The sequence below is a fragment of the Ctenocephalides felis genome, unplaced genomic scaffold (genome assembly GCF_003426905.1).
Source record: "Ctenocephalides felis isolate EL2017-DRISC unplaced genomic scaffold, ASM342690v1 CF-g0.4_SCAFFOLD_00845, whole genome shotgun sequence".
Classification (NCBI taxonomy): domain Eukaryota; kingdom Metazoa; phylum Arthropoda; class Insecta; order Siphonaptera; family Pulicidae; genus Ctenocephalides; species Ctenocephalides felis.
This window is the reverse complement of record NW_020536999.1, coordinates 64,314,895-64,332,390: the sequence shown is the minus strand read 5'-3', so window position 1 is coordinate 64,332,390 and position 17,496 is coordinate 64,314,895. Positions and strand designations below refer to the sequence as shown.

Genomic DNA, 17,496 nt, shown 5'->3' with positions numbered 1-17,496 from the left:
GGCAACTCTATAATTATAATAAGTTTTATTGATCAATTGAACTTTTCCAAAAAAAATATCTAAATTATTATGAATTCACCATAGTGACTATCTCTGTTTTTCTCCCCTCACTATCTATAATAGCTTCTGGTCTCACGATCATTTCCGTATCTCGCTTCCAAATTCTTCTTTTTATTCTAACATTATCATTGAAATTCAACCAATTATTACTAGAATAGTTTCTAGGATCGAGCAGCTGCTCCATCAAAGCTTCAGGTGCGCCAAAACGTTGTTCTAAATGTAAAGGATTTATAATGCTTGAATCAATTTCACATTCACCTTTTTCTGGGCCTAAAAAATAAAAATCAATTTAGATAAAACAATTAACATAAATTATTAATGAAAAATAGTACTAACTATCAAATGTCGGCACGTCGACCACATAAAGCAACCATTTCCCTTTCTCTTTGTTATTGGCAACTTGATGCGGCCATAAAATTTCAATAATTAAATCATTGGACATCCATGGTCCTTCGTTATAGACCTCAAAAGCATGTATGACTGGGCTGCCTACATCTTCTCTGAATTTCATAACAGCCTCCCCTCTTGGAATTCCACCATAGTATACTTGTTCAGGTTTTGCAGTTCCTCTTAAAGAAATGTTTGCTTTTCTGATAATTCGAATTTCTAATACATTCCATGGCCTTTTTTGTAATTCTTTTGATGTAGAATTAGCAAAAATGAAGAAGTCCATGCTATTAATATCAGCCGAAATATTTTTGGGATCAAAACGCATGGCGATATTAACGGAACTGCCAAATTTAAATGGATTAGCGAGTTCACAAGCGACTACCGTGGAATTATAAACGTTACAATCAACTTGGGCTTGTTGCTTTACTTTGCTGGACACAAAATCCAGTCCGATTGGGTGTACTACGTACAACCAAGGTTCATAGGCTGGTTCAGCTTTGTTCTCCACTGTTATATGAACAGTGAGATCTGTGTTTTCGCCCATTACTAATTCATTATACTTTAAATTGGAAACCGAAGTCAAGAATAAATCGCTAGTGCATTCTAAATCTTCTCCACAGTCCTTTTGGAATGTAGCTTCAAATATCAACTCAGCATGAGTTTGATTCAGGACAGGATATAAATCGATCGATGGTAACGGTGACCCTCGCCTCGGTATTGGTGGATCATTTTGTTGCAATGTATAATTCAGTTTGAACTATAAATTTGAAGAAATATTACTACCAATTTACATATTTTATAAACTAAATTATTACCTTTATTGGTTGCAGAATATCTCTTGTATTCTCCTTAAGATACAGTACATGTTTGGCACAATGATGACCATTTATAAGACTTACAACGCTTGAAACTTCACTTGGCCTGATGACGTCGTTGGGGTTGTTAAACCAAACTCTTGAAAATTTGTGAGTGGGTTGAAATGTCTCTGCCACTAAATGGTATAACAATTTTACATCCTGAGTTTGTCCTTTTATTTTAGCACATGTCTCAAAAGAAAAACTGTAATAGAAAATAAAAACTACATTAGAAAATAAAAAAGTACACTTATGAATAGGTACTTATTTCAGTCAAAATTACTAATGATATTTTTATTTATATTAAAATTGCTCGTACTGTGTGCGAGTGTTTGCAAGAGTGACCTGGTGTGCGAGCCAGCAAGTTGCCCAAGTATTTATTACCATAAATATTTAAGGGTTTTCTATCAACTAATACGCATTTTAAAAATAAAAATTACACTTATAGAGAAATAAAATCACGATAAGAAATTAGAACTCGCAATAATTTATTTCGGAATAATAAATTTTGAAGAGTAGACTGCATACAGAAAGACTTCTATAGGAGACACTCGTATACCCAAGTCGTCTATAGACGACGATCGTGACGAAATGGTTACAATATAAGGGGTAAGAAGAAAACAAAATATATTCTCAATAATACCATGTATAATTCGAATTGGGATCAGCTCTGCAACCAGTTTTGCTAGTGTCGACGTTTTTTGTCTCATGGTGTGATCGCAATTCTGTGAATATATCAATGATCGGCCTAGACCTGATCAAAGCAACAGCGTCTGATGCATATGCACCAACAACTAAGTCAGGATATCCATTATTATCCATATCTAATCCACCAGATAAAGAGTATCCAAAAGTTAACATATATTTCATTGGACCAACTCCAGAATGTATTACCTGAATGAAATCAATCAAATTTTAAAATTTATAATATTACATCATAATTTAATCAAAGGTTTTAAAATATAAGTATCTAACCTGAGAAGGTTTTTCTTGTATCCCTTGTCTAGAACCAAAGAAAATGTAAACTGCGCCACTTCCTTCATAAGGAGCACCTACTGCTATGTCTTCACAACCATCCTTATTCAAATCTCCAACTGCTGCTAAAGCAAAACCAAACCTGCTGTCATACTTTGGACCTAACAGGCGGGATGAGTAATTTTCAAGAAAACGTCCCTTGTTGTTTATAAATACATAAACAGCCCCACCCTTTTCTTTTGAGAAATAGAAAGGCGCGCCTACAATCATGTCGTCCCATCTGTTAATAATTGAAGTTTATTATAATGCAATTAAAACATGATAATTACTATTTGATTGCTCACCCGTCTCCATTGATATCAGCTCTGGCAATTTCGTAACCAAAACTGGAACCAAACTGTTCGCCAGGAATGACATAAATCACTTCCATTGGATTGACATTTTTAGTTTTCTTAAAAATGACTACTTGACCAGTGCCTTCTGCTCGAGGAGCACCAGCTGCATATGAGATTTCATTATTGCTGATAAATTTGCCGCCTGCGACCGACATTCCTGATAAAAAATTAATAAATAACCAGGTGTAAATGGACCAATTTGCCTTAAGGTAAGTTGTATGTGTAAATAATTGACTAAATCAATAAGAAATAAGTATTTTAGTTTTAGAGCAAGAAAAACTGATCAGCACGATTTCTAACTCTTATCTTTAGTAGAACTTTCGAATTTTCAAAATTAATTCAAAATTTTTTTGTTGATATTTTTTGGTACTTTTCTGCTAATTATAAGGGAGCGATCCTTATCGGTTTCATCAAATGGCTTTTAAATGTTTAAGTTTAGTGCCGCCGTTTTTTTCAAAAATCGTCATGAAAGGTCAAATTCTGGGTCACGTATACATGCACACACGCACTTATTCGAATTTAATTAGTGACATCATCAATAATGCTACTGCATAGTAAAAAAAATCGACAATGAAAATGAGAAGCTAAAAATTCACCTTAATTCTATGAGAGTAGTAAATTTTTACAGAATTATATTAGATTGAAACAGTAGATATATAATAACATATCCAAATATTATATGATAATTTTGTTTAATTTTACAAGAAAAAAGTAATGCAATTATCATTTAAAACAGGTTATCAAGAAACATACCGAGATAGCTGTATTTGGGAACAGGTCGATCAGTAACAAGTGGACCATAATATTTTTCATGATCTCTGCTCAGAAAATCCTCCTCAGTAGACATCACAAACATTGTGCCAGTCCATGTATATGGTCCAGGTGCCCCGATCATTAATGAGTCTCCAATGAGAACACTGCTCGTTCCAGCTTGACAAAAACCGTATTCTTCGTGTTCTCTACAACATTAAATAAACATCATTTATTAAAAAAAACAATATGTATTTATTTTAAAATATGACTATAAAATCCATCTGCATATAATCATGTACTTAAAATTAATTTAAAACCGTTTAAATTTAAAATTATCTATAAAAGAATGTTACTTTTATTAATTGAGATATATTGTGAAACAATTAAACCTAAAAACTTAACCTTGTATAACTTAACAACTAAACTAGTTTATTTTATTTTGCTGCCTGGTGCAGATAAGAAAGAAAATCATTATGTAATGACAAAGTATGAAAATTTCAAGTATGCCATATAAAATATGCTATGGACTTACTACAACTGACTTGTTTTTGAAATGATGATTCTATATTTGAATAGACTTTAATTTTAGGTAAGTTATTGTAATCGTCCAAAAATCGAAATTGAAAATTTTTACATTTCTCGACGTTTTGAAGGTTTCTGAAGATTTTGGCATAAATGGATGTGTGTGTATGTATGGATACAATTTTTCGTCCACGTTTTCGGACGCACGGATCAACCGATTTGAATGATCCAAAAAACATACAATTCATAATGACGTGGAGATGTGGTGATTAGTTATTGGAAAAAACAGGTCCAGCGGTTTCGGAAATACAGAGCTAAATGTGCAAAAAATAGCAGGTTTTGAGAAAACTAAGCGTCCGATTTGAGTGATTCAAAGAAATTTTTGCTTGTTTTAACAAAATAATTGCTTTTAGAAAAAAAAATTGTTCAATTTTTTTCTTCAAAATTTGTTTCTTCAAAAAAAATTTTTTTCAAAAAATATTTTTTATTTGTATATCGAAAATAATTCAAATTTTAATTGTAATTCTGACATAAGTTTTAATATACTTTAAGCAAATATTTTTAACTTTGCCATTCACTTTATATAATTCTTAAAAATATTAGACAATGTTACAGTATTAATTTATGATAATCTATTTGAAAACATTTAATATTCCTTGACATTTCGTTACCGTACGGGAAGTTTCAGCAATTTGCCTTAAGGCACGATGCCATATACACCACTAGTTTTTTTAAAGTAAATCATAATAATGCAGTTTTTTCATTGGTAATGTGATTTTAACTTGAATTTGATGATGTCTTCAATACCGTCTGCTCTGATTGTTTATTTATGGCTAGTTCAATTGCAAAATGCAAACTTTCTTTTTCATGTAGAATTTGTAGTCTAGACAGAACCATTGATTTCATTGATATATTTGCTTTTAGTAGCTCCAATTTGGATACAGACGTTTACAGCTATATACAAAAACTTTAGAAAAAATAAGCAATGCTCGATGTAAAAGTCCATTGAGATATTCTTAATGCAGTTGCCAATAGTTTTTTATAAACACGAAAGTTTTTTATCTCTTCGCAAGTCCTTTATTATACTGCTCATTACGTTTTTTTTTATTACTGAAAGATTTAGCGTTGCGCTATAAAGTGAATTTAAATGGGCATATGTTTAGTGAGGTAATCTTAGTGATTGCGAAAGTAGATAAACTCCAGAAGTTCAGAGTAATCAAAATAAATAATTTCACTATGCCTATATGGATTTGATTAAGAGTTTACTTAGTCTTTTAGTGATGACTTAAATCTTTGACCAACAAAAGTAATTTAATACTTGCAGACTCAGCTTGATTTACATAGTCTGAGATTAGAATCAATTTTTCAATAAAATTAACTTTTCAGTTAATTAAGTAGCAAAAACACTGACCAGGAGCATTTTTTGTTTTTATTGATAATTATAACTGAGAATTATAAGAGCTTATATTTCAATTAAATTTGTTGGTTTAAACAAAATTTTAAGTAAATATGAGATTCTAGATGAATAACAAAATAGTGTATTGATGCCATATTTATATTTCATGGAATGTCTGACTTACGTCGACAAATTACTAACCACTACAGTTTGAATTTGAAATAATAATGAATTAAATTAACAATTCTATGAATCTATCTAAAATAAACTGATGATTAGATAGAATTCAGACAAAATATGCTCGGTTAGGTTTTTCTTTAATACATTCAAGGAAATTGGCACATGTCTGTCCTAAATCAAGAATATTGATGAAAAATATTGAACAATATTTCTTGAGTTGATTGTTTAATATATATTAAACAATTCTTGAAAATGGTAAGAAACGCAAAGTAATAAATAATCATAATAATAAATTTATACATATCAGAATGAATATGGTTAATCATTAGTGATTTTAATCAATTTTATTGTAATTATCAAAGCAACAAGAACTACAGGTTAAATCATTTGAGGCCAAAAAAAAAAAATTGAAACCTGTGAAATATGATTGACTTTTAACTTTTACTCTAACTACTTCTAAAAACAGACCAAGGAATTCATCAGTAAAAAGAAGAAACTTTCATCTATTGCAAAGACCTCTTTTCCCGTTCCCAAAATGAAGGTAGGTTACGATTTATGATTTGCTCCATTTGGGCAAATGGGTTATGTACTGATGTCCCAAGTACGACCAAACAATTTATTTGCCTTCTTCAAAATTAGTATCTCGGTATGTTCTTACCTTATATATCATTTTGTTCGTGCTATTTGAACTAAATATTGTTTGTAATTAGTTGCATTTTTTCTTTAAAAAAATAGTGTGATTCCTAATATGATTGTAACTGATTTTATTATCATTATGTAAATAAATATCAGTACCATGGCATTTTGTTGGTACTTTCCCTACAGTATTATACCGGCAACGAACACCAAAGTAAATGCAGTTAAAATATGTACTAAATAGAACAAAGACCTCTCAGATCACTGACCAAAAGCAACATTATCTACACATTACAGTCATTACACGATCGTGTGAGGTAAGAACATATAATATGATAACCACTGAATATCGATCTTCATACATATCTAAACTTTACTACGCGGAGTGGTGGTCAGTGACGACAGCCTGGTCGGAGCCAGCTTTAAAAATTCAAGATTTGTTTATCTCTAATTTTGAAATCTTTATCTTATTAATGACAACATAGTTTTCACACAGTAGTAAATACGACACATAAAAAGTACTTAAATTGGTCACAAATAGCTACGTAAATATTTTTCATTTTTAATAAGTTCCCGCAGAATGTTGCTTCGTTTAGCGCTGTTTCAGTAATGTTTTTTATTTATTAGTCCGGAAATTTTCCAAAATATGGGTAAAAGCGGCTCAGATGAGATAAATGAGGATGATGATGAAGAATTGTAAGGAACAGTAGCCGTAATTAGTAATCTATCTAACAATAATCTGAAGCAATCAAATGATCAAGAATAGAAGAAAAATATTGATAGTTGTGAATTAGGAAAAGAGCAACATGATTTTCAATGTTAAGATTTGTTTGCAAATAGATCTAGGTTCACAATGATTAAAATTATGGATAAATTTGTTGAAAATGATCCAAGTCTGAACAGAATTTAAAAAGCAAGACGGGGTGTAATAGGTATATTTAAAAAAAAAACATATAATCGGTCTTATTTTAGTTATTAATATTTAGACTAGACAAAAATTTATTTGACTAATAACAGATACCTGACAATACCTAAAAAAATGACCATATCATTATGCAAAATTTGTTGTCCTTCCAACGGAACAAAATGAAGTTAAAAAATTGATATTGCTAATTAAAACAACTCAATACTGATCCGTTGATCTCATTTCTTATTGAATTTCATCACGCAAATAATTTTCTTTCTTTTTATTCTTGAAAATTTTGATTTCAATTTTTTGTTCAAATCAATGATAGTATTACCATAAAGTCAAAATAATCATAGTGTCATATTCAGACCGCATAAAAAATTAATATATAGAAACAAACCATTAATATACTAAAATATTACAAAGGTAGATTTTGGTACATCCCTTAATGTAAATTTCGATTCTTAAGCCAAATCAATAACTGCTCAGGGCGTTCCGCCCTAACATAAAGCCGAAATTCTATTCTTTGTAAATTATTGTATCATATTAACAAGCCAAAAAGTTTCAAGTTATAGAACATATTAAAATAATATGGACAGAGATTTATTTTTATTATCAAAAAAGCTTATTCTCGAAACCTTTTCAGGAAAAACAGACATTGATTTGGTCTAAGAACTAAAATCAAGTTCCATAAATATATTTCACTAACCCTCTAACACTTTTTCCTCTGCAAGGTTCCCAAATTTCGTCTGGTTGAAAATCCTGCATTAGGGTATAACAGAGACCTTGGCCCCATATTGAATCTGGATTTGGCCTCAAAGCATACCTGTGGGCACACACTACAATGTGGCCACCTTTGGTGTCATTGCTAGAGGAGCTGACACTAACCCCGAGCCATTGATCTTCTTTTAATTCGTCGTTTCCAGGTGGATATAATGTGTCATCGTTGATTGCTGTATATAAAAGTTTTACTTCAATAATTTTTCATAAACATTTAATTATGTTATGTATGCATGCATATAAAAGGAATAATTTATATGTATATATTGATGGGTTCTCTGTACGAAAACTGGTGAATTCCTTTCGGGTGAACTTCCACCCGATTCAGTAAGGTATTTATAATGTGGTCCACATGGCATCATCTCTTTTGCCATATAATACCTCACATGCAAATATGACTTGTACACCACAGTGTTTCAATAGGTTTTCACTTCTATATATAGATCAATTTTCCAAGCTGATGATTTCAAAATTGTATAAAAGAGACACTTACAGGGAAAGCCTCTAATAGCTCTTCTGGGATTTTGCTGAAACTTCGCCTGGTGATAGAATTGATAGTCAAAACAATTTCCTTAATAGGTCTATAACATTTTATAGGGTTTAATTGGACCAGGAACTCTATCGTCATTCGAAAATTCATCAAAACCCCAGAAGAATATGTACCTGAGAATTCCCTTGTTTGTCTAAAGTTGTAATTCAAACTGTAAATCTCGTTGAATTGACTTGTAAAATTGGCTGTTAATATGTTATTTTGTTACAAAAACAGATTTTTCAATAACCTTATTTTTTTTTAAATTTCTTCATGCATGAATATATTTTTCATAAAAATTGAACAGAGTAGAATTTAATTGTAAAATTTGGCGGACATCATCTTTTTGTTCTGTTATGAAAGCAAAATTTTTAAAAAGCCTTAATTTGCGTAAAAAAAATATTATTCAGAATTCCATTGTAAAATTTGAGAGATAATAGTTTTTTGTCTTGTTATAAAAAATGAATTTTTCAAAATCCTTAATTTGAATGCGGTATTAATTTCTCATAAATTCAAAGAACCTAAAAATGTTAATTTGTTGTGCTCCATGATCGGTCTAATTCTTTCTTTATAATAAGGAGTTAAAATATAATTTATTAAAAGTTAAATAAATGGTACAATTTTTTTAAAAAGATTTACCGACTAGTAATTCATGTTTTAAAATCAGACAGATTTTTAATAATTTGTACAAAGTGCATTAACTCGACTGGCGAGTTATTTAAGGCGAGGCTAAAAAGGATGTCATCTTGCAAATCGAAATCGATCGTAAGTCTGAATTTAACGACCTTGCTTAAAAGCATTAGAAAGCCTGCACTTATACATAATGTAAGTAGATATGTATATTATATATATATATATATATATATATATATATATATAAATGATTTATATTGAAATTGATATCAAATTCACTTGGAGAATTCAAATAGAAACCGTCTGCACCAACCTATAATGTAATAAATGATTCTTACAGTACAACGTAAAACACTTGAAATTATAAGGCAAATTACATCAAATTTTACACAAATTTCCAGAAGCTTTAGTTTTCATGAAAGATAGTAAAATAAAAAAATAATGATATGATTTTTTTGTATCAATTATTTCGCAGTACAGTGTTATTATTGTACGTTAAAATCATTTAAAAACACATCGGAACTAATTTGGGTTTTCAATGAGATTCGATTTTTATTTTAATGCGTAGAACCCATTATTTTCTGGTATAGACAGAAAATAATGGGCCCACCCATTCCGGAGAAAAACTATTAAAAAAATATTTTCCTAAGTCGAAAAATGAAAACGTGAAATATGTTCATAAAATTGTCTGGCTTTGAAATTAATCACAAACTTTTAAGCGTTATAAAGTTTAGTATATGTACCAATCCATTATCATCAAATGAATTTTTTTATTTATATACATATAAATTCGCAAATAGTTATGTAAATCGTCTCGCGGGTTTTCGTATATTTTAATTGAAGCCAAGTAGTAGTTGTTGACCGCCACCAAGACTTTTTATTCGGTCAATTTTATTTTTTTATAGTGCGTATATAAAAAGCAAAATTTAACCCAAAAATTTCAACCTCCTACCACAAACCCTTATTTTGTAAAAATTATTTAATAGTAATTATATCATTTTTCATATGCCATACGTCCGATCCCCGTAAAAATTTGGACATTTGTTAGGTAAACCCCAGGCAGGTTTTTGGGTATTTTGATTTAAGTTGAAAAACAAATATTTTACATGTTCTCATCGAATCAAATTAATTAACTTTTAAGGCAATTTGAACATGTATACATTTTTGAAACGAATAGTAAAAAATGTTCAATATACAAAAATCAGATTTTTCTAATGTGAAGTTTTTCAAATTAATATTATTAAAATCATTCGAAAAGTTTATATTTTTTCATAGATTTTCAAAAATTTGTATATTTCTCATTTTTTTCCAGTTTTTCAACATTTATATATAATATTTGTTCATGATGCAGCAATTTGCCTTGAGGCGCAATGACACACACCATCAGTTTTTTCTAAAACTTCTGTAACACACATTGTAAAGCAATTTTATTCTTTTCTGAAAATACAACAAAACCTAAAAAAAATTATTATAAAAAATATAATTAAAATAAAGCGATGCATTCAAACTAAAAGCTTTAAAGCACTACAGTTAAAAGCATTAAAGTAACACTATACAAAGCTATTATACAGCATGCGATTAATAATATAAATATGTTTAGTTTAATTTATTTCAAAATCTTTCAGTTTTAATTAAAACTGATATTCAAAACCAATTTTTACATCCATTTATTACTTATACCAATAAGTCCCAAATGTTGTAAAACAAAAACAAACAAAAAATCACTCAATTGAAATCTTAACCCAAAATGATTTCCATTGGTAATGATGGCAAAAAATATGTAGTAATATATAGTTAGCTAATAAATAAAAGTAATGTTAGGCAAAAAATGTTAGAAGAGTTAGAGCAAAAGTTGTAACTAAATTGCACACGTCATGACTTACATTTGCTATAGAGTCCATTTGCCACTGCAGGTTTCACACAATACAGCCACCGACAAAAAAGATCATTTGCTTGTTAAAATATATTTGCAGATAGATTTGCATAAACAATGCGATATATAAATTATTATTTAGCATATTAATATTTATAAAATGTTGCATTCTTTTGATTTCAAAAAGCAAACATCGCTGGCAAAGGTAAAGGTACCTACTACAAGAAAAGGATAAAAGTAAGAAAATATATGTTGATTTTTTTTCTGGTTGAATTAAATATACGCAATTAAATGTTATTATAAAATGTTAAAAAAATGTAAATGTTTTGTTCACATTTTTTTAAATATAAAATTTTAACTATTGAAATGATAATAGCATTAATACCATTGAAAAGTTAAACAAATATATTGATGAAGAGCTTTAAAATAGTATTGATTTAAATCATTATTCAAAAACGTATAAACACAATATTTGCCTGAAATACAAAAACTCTACGTTTCATGTAAAAATCCATGATGACAACATTCATGTAAAAATCCAGTAATTAATTATTGAAGCATATTCACCGTCGCTAGCTGTAATACAATTTAACATATTATATTGTAAATTCTACGCCCATTTTTATCTAAAAACCACCAGTAAGCATAATTCTAGAAGTATTAAGCCAGTTTATAAATACTATTAACTATTTATTTGAAACAACTTGCAAACTGCTTATTTTTTTAAAAAGTTGTAGTAGTAAAAATGATATCTGTAGTATAAATATCACGTTTTTGTAAGAAATATTGAAAATATTATATTAGATATTAATTTAAGCTTGCAAGTAGCTTACCAACAACAACAATATCTACACGACTTTGCCTAACGTTTAACTATGGCTAATATTTCTAACATACACTAATCTATATATATAGAGGGTGTCCCAGAATTTAACGTCAAGCCGAAACAAGGTGATAGTATTGACCTTAACTGTTTCGAAAAAAATGATCTCACCTGGTTTGAAAATTATGAGCTTTTAAGTACGACCTTGAGCTTTGGTAAAATTATGACCAATTTTCTGTTATTGTAGTTAACTTTCATTAACTTTGTTCAAACATTTGAACCGTGTCTTTGAATAATATTACTAGGACCACAATAAAAAATACCACAATCGCCCAAAGTTTTTAAGAATTAAGACCATTCGTTGAACTGTTAATTTTTTTTAAATTAGTTGACTATGAAAAGCCCTATTTTAAAAATAATGTACTAAGTGTATTGGCAAATTTCATCCAAAGTTGGCGCATCTAATCATGATTGTAAAATGATAAAATACTTGATAGTTTTATTATTGGAAATTTTCGAGTAAAAATATAAAAACCTAAAAATGGAATAATTTTTGGAGTAACTTTTTCCCACAATTAGGTCAAATGCTTCTCGTAAGCACAACTGAACGTGAGTAAAATGTACTACCAAAAATCATGTTAGTTTTAGATTTTTATGTTTTACTCAAAATGTTTCAATAATAGAACTATTATATATTTTACTATTTTACTATCCTCATTGAACATGCCAACTTTTGATGAAAATTGCTAACACACTTTAATACATTTTCTTGAAAGAGGGCATCTCAAAGTTGACGATTTTAAAAATTTTAAATTCAACAAAATGTCATAATTCATGAAAACTTGGGGCAAATGTGGTATTTTTTTCACTGTAGTCCTAGACATGTTGTTCACGGTTATGGCATCAAAGTTTAAATGAACAAAATTAATAAAAGTTTATCACAATAACCGAAAAATGATCATAATTTCATCAAAGCTCTAGGTTATACTTAAAAGCTCATAAGTTCCAAACAGCGAGGTATTTATTTCTAATTTTTTTCAGAAGAATTAAAGTCAATACTATTACCCAGTTTCGGCATGAAGTCAAGGTCTAAGACACCCTGTATATAACCATGAACTATTATTCGATCACTAAATCTAACCAAATTTGCATTTTGTACAATGTTGTTAGACTATTTACCAAATATTTCGGTCTGCGAAATAATTAGTTTTTATTGTGCTTTCTTTTCAGTTACTACTAACTAAAACTCTGAGCACCAACTACTTGTTAAATATTTTGGCTTTATTAATTTATTGCGCTAGTGCAAGTACACTGCTTGTGTTGGCAACTATAAATTTATTTTTTATTATAAAAAACATTTTTTTATTCTTGTAAAAACTTTTTCTTCTCTAAAAGTGAACAAGATAAGATGAATATCTATAACGCCAGTTCTAAAAGTTTATAGCGCTTATAAATATCTATAGAACATTTTGTTTAAAGGTTTGTTATTTATTAATATTTTCGCTTACATCGTCTTCCATCAGTAATAACTTGTTCGCAATCGTAACTTAGTGTGGTCAAGGGGCATTTATACAATGCTCCTGATCTGGTCGTATTGGGTTGCTTGTTCTTTCCTAGAGGTGCACCAACTAATATCCTGAAAAAGTAGAAAATTATAAATATTTTATATAAAAGTGGAATATTACTAAGAATTATGTAAAAAAATAATTAGTTTTGGATATTCTTTTGGAGATTTTGTAACATGATTAGTGATATACAGTTTGCAATAATTAGCAAAAAATTGTTTTAGATCTATAGTTTAAGTTAAAAGTGATTGTCTTGGTCATAGCTTTATAAAGCACTCAGAAATAAATATTTCTGTAAGCTAATTATAAATGATAATTATGAACAGGTTAAACTAAGATCATATCCATTGATCTTGTATGTGCGTATTAAGTCTCTCCTTCGATAACTCAAATTGTTTAATATATAATTTAACAATATAATTTAACCCTTGTAGCTGTGAACTGTCTGTTTAATTGGTATAATTTATGCATTTGTTGCAGTTTTTGTTACAATCACTGATTTGTTCTAAGTTATAACTGAAAGAGATATATTTATTGATTATTTACTACATATACGCAGACTTCAATTTTAGAAGTGAGAAAAATTAATCCTATCAAACTCGCCGCTACCACCAGGGGTAGCAGCCATCCCGTGTAAAAGCGCAATGCCATGAAGATTGTCGCCTTCATGGCCAATATAATGAAAAGAAAATACGTCCGAACTGATCTATATTACATTATGTCACAATTGATATTTATATTTTAATAATGAATTTAGGTATAATCCAAAACAATTTTCATTTCCTTTTTACTAATTTCTGTTGGAATCACAGGATCACAGGTTTTATAGAGTTGTATCTCCATTCTGATTTGAAACTTTAATGTCAAGGCCTTATAAGTTTAATTTTTATATTATTGTAAACATTCTGAATATAGTGACGTACCAAGAAGAGTTAAGTATTGATTTTAATATTTTTACTTGAGCTCTCGGAATAAGTACTAATATAATAACAAATAATATAAATTACTTGGGCTTGAATGATAATCCTTACGGATCTAATGTACTTTATATAGCAGTATTTATTTTCTGCAGATTTCCATCTCTTTCATTTGTAGAAAGTTTTTTCAATTACAATTAGCTTAATGTCTTTGAGTTATAAATCAGAATTCACATTAATTCAGGTAAAGACCGATGAGATTACTAAAAAATGGAAATAATTAATATTTCTTTCTTAGCTAATGGTTTTGAGTTATCAAAATGTACTCATATTCAGGAAAACAACGATGAGATGACTAAGAAACTAAAAACAATTGAAATTTCTGATCTAACTCTGAAAGTGTCATTTAGTGACTAACATATTATTATGTGTAAAAAATTCTTGTTATGATTAATTAAAATTCGGAACACGTCACAAACACGCTGTTCGTGCTAAAACAGCAACTTTAATATGATAAAGATCAAGGAATATATACATTAAGCACGTATTATTAATGAATAAGATTAGTTTTATTAATATTGGCATCAGAAATTGTATTCTAGACGTAATTCGTTTGACTCATGTGCTCTCAAGTTGGGCATGTGGGTGATTTTTATCTCATGCTAATATTAGACTCATAGTCATTTCGTTTTTAAAAATCTTGAACACATTTCCATGAACAATCAATCTTAGAAATAAGATTGAAAATACCAAGAAATTCAGATTAACTCATTTTTAGTTTTATCTCATTATTCATATGTAAATATATAGAAATGATCACCCCAAACTTGATCAAAACTGTTCAAATTATTAACTAATTGTGACAAGTAATTTATTTAAAATTCAATAATATAATTAGTTTTTTAAATTTAGTGGTTTGATTAATTATTAGTTTTTTTTCGTTTATTCCGTTTATTGTATAAAATTTAAAAATAACATTCAACTAATTTCTAATAAATTTCGTTTCTAATAATATAAAGGCTTGAAATTGGTTAAGTCAAGAAAAGTAAGTACAGATATACCATCTGAATGTAAATTATCATGGTTCTGAAAGATGTAAGCATTTCAATCTATTCAGTTTCCCTTTTTTCATTAGTAAGTAAAATAAAAATTGTAAACAACAAATAAATTAGGTAAATATAAATAATAGCAAATTAAAAATGAATATAACTTTAAATAGAATAAGCGTGAAGAAATATCAGTGCTCTAATCCATGAATTAGGCGCTTTTTTCTCAATTTCTGGCCAGATAATTGGGATCTACTCTGTTCTTATATTTTAGACTGAGCATTATGTTCATATAAATAAAATAGCAAATTAAAAAAAAACTATAAATAGAATGAATAATTACGAAGGAATCTGGTAAGTATCCTGTTCAATCAAGTGGAGAAAAGTTTCTTTTGAGGCGTTTGTTGCCGTGAGTCTTCAATAATTTTCTGGCCATGAAGTTGGAATGTTTTACTACTATGCTCTTATATTTCAGATTGAACATTATTTTCGTGTAAATGATCATTAAACTATGACCTTTCTGACACAACGATACATCGATCAACACAGGTATCAATTGTGGAAGTCAACAACTAAGGATATTTTTGTTAGGCGCTATCTATCCTTAGGCCACATTGTATATATCCACTTAAGAAAAGTGCGGCATTCCAAAAGAAAAAAAAACACATGTATAACGATAATTTTAAATTTGGTAAGTCACGACCGAGAGGCATGGCCCGTGCCACTTGACTGCTACATTTATTTATTCAAGTGCATCATAAAATTATAATGGGTTCATGCTCATCACCAAAATTAAATCGATGAAACGGGCAAAATTACTGACAGCAGCATTTGGTAGAGAAAACTCACAACCGAAATAGTTTTCTTTCAGTCAAATATCTATTGAAGCCATTGGAATTTTCTAAAGGTTTTACTAACAATAAGAAAATTAAAGAAAATTAGTAATAATCAAAAATACATGTATTCAAAACTTTAGACTTGAGTTTCTTAATTATTCAGACAGATTAGAAATATATCAAAAAAAAAGATTATTTTGTTTAATATAACGATGTGCGGGCAATTTTACCTACTTCCTTCAAACTTTCGAAATTTGATCTATGTTTCAATAAAACTCATATTTTATTTTCATTAATTTTAGAGTTTTGTATAAATAAAATAATTTTTAATCATATTAGGTTATATAAACTTATGTAGATTTTAACTTTTCAGAACTGTAATAAAACTCTCATACGACTTCTTTTCTGAATCGAGTTGGAGTTTAACTATTATATCATTTTTTTTAAAATCAATACTGATTTCTTACAATTAGGGAAATAAGTTAATTTTAGTTTGGCTTAAAGAAGAAGAGTAATGAGTACGGTAAAGACATAATAGCTAAACCATAATGATTTTGAGATAGGGTCCAAAAGGAGAAAGATGAAGTATGTTTGTTCGGACAAGTTTCCAGTTGATCGCATTGCTTTTAATGAGTCAAAAGTAAGTTTTTTTGGATTTTGGTTTGAGCGATTGTGTGATAGTGTGATTAGATTTTATTATTTCATTATTATTATTTTTGCTAATCCATCGTATTTAAGAGCAGTATTTCAGTATTTCCACAAAGACAAATGTTTAAGTTACCATTTAATTTACTTTTTTGTCCCGGGCAGCTGGTATAATAACAAAATTATTTTTATTAACCCAGTCTCCCCTACAACAAATACACATATGAATTTGTAAAATAAAATTACTTAACAAAAAATAATCTCTGTGTGTAAATTCACAGACGTCATCCAGATTTATTTCTTTTTTTTTATGAGTATGTTTGTATGTATGCCTCACGTTTCTGAAGAAAACATTCAATCGGATCATGGTATTTTTCGAAGTTATAATGTTCAGGGCTAGGCCATTATTATTAATTTATAAACTAACAAAGTAGTTGAAACTTCAACATTTTTTGTTTGCTACTCCAAAATTCGATATGTCAAGTGTATGTGCAAAAAATCCCAAGAATTATCATGATTTGATTGTGGGCTTTCCCTCGGAAACTTCATAGAGAACAAAGAAATATAGATGCTCGTACAAGAAGAAATGAATCTAGTTGTAGATAATGCTATGATTAATAGTTGTGCAAGCAAATAAAAAATATATTAAAGTGTTTGACTCAAAGAAAACAATGTGAATGATTTGCATATAATAACAGAAAGGGTTTGAATGCGTTGCAACACAAAATCGACCCCACCCTGTTATTTAAACGATTTATGCCGCATTTTAAGAGTTTGAAAT

At 29.0% G+C, this 17,496-nt stretch overlaps 1 protein-coding gene across 4 annotated transcripts in view; it reads right to left on the bottom strand.

Moving 5' to 3' along the window:
• LOC113372414 (integrin alpha-PS1) overlaps positions 1-17,496 on the bottom strand; it is a 290,356-nt gene that overhangs the window by 128,878 nt on the left and 143,982 nt on the right. For 3 of the 4 annotated variants that reach the window (XM_026612743.1, XM_026612758.1, XM_026612749.1), the window contains exons 2-4: positions 13,215-13,342; positions 10,894-10,917; positions 7,778-8,021 (exon numbers count right to left, since the gene is read on the bottom strand). In XM_026612743.1, the coding sequence (XP_026468528.1) occupies positions 7,778-8,021; positions 10,894-10,917; positions 13,215-13,342 (396 nt within the window). The remainder of the gene's footprint in view (positions 1-7,777; positions 8,022-10,893; positions 10,918-13,214; positions 13,343-17,496) is intronic. The other variant, XM_026612765.1, reaches the window with a different exon arrangement.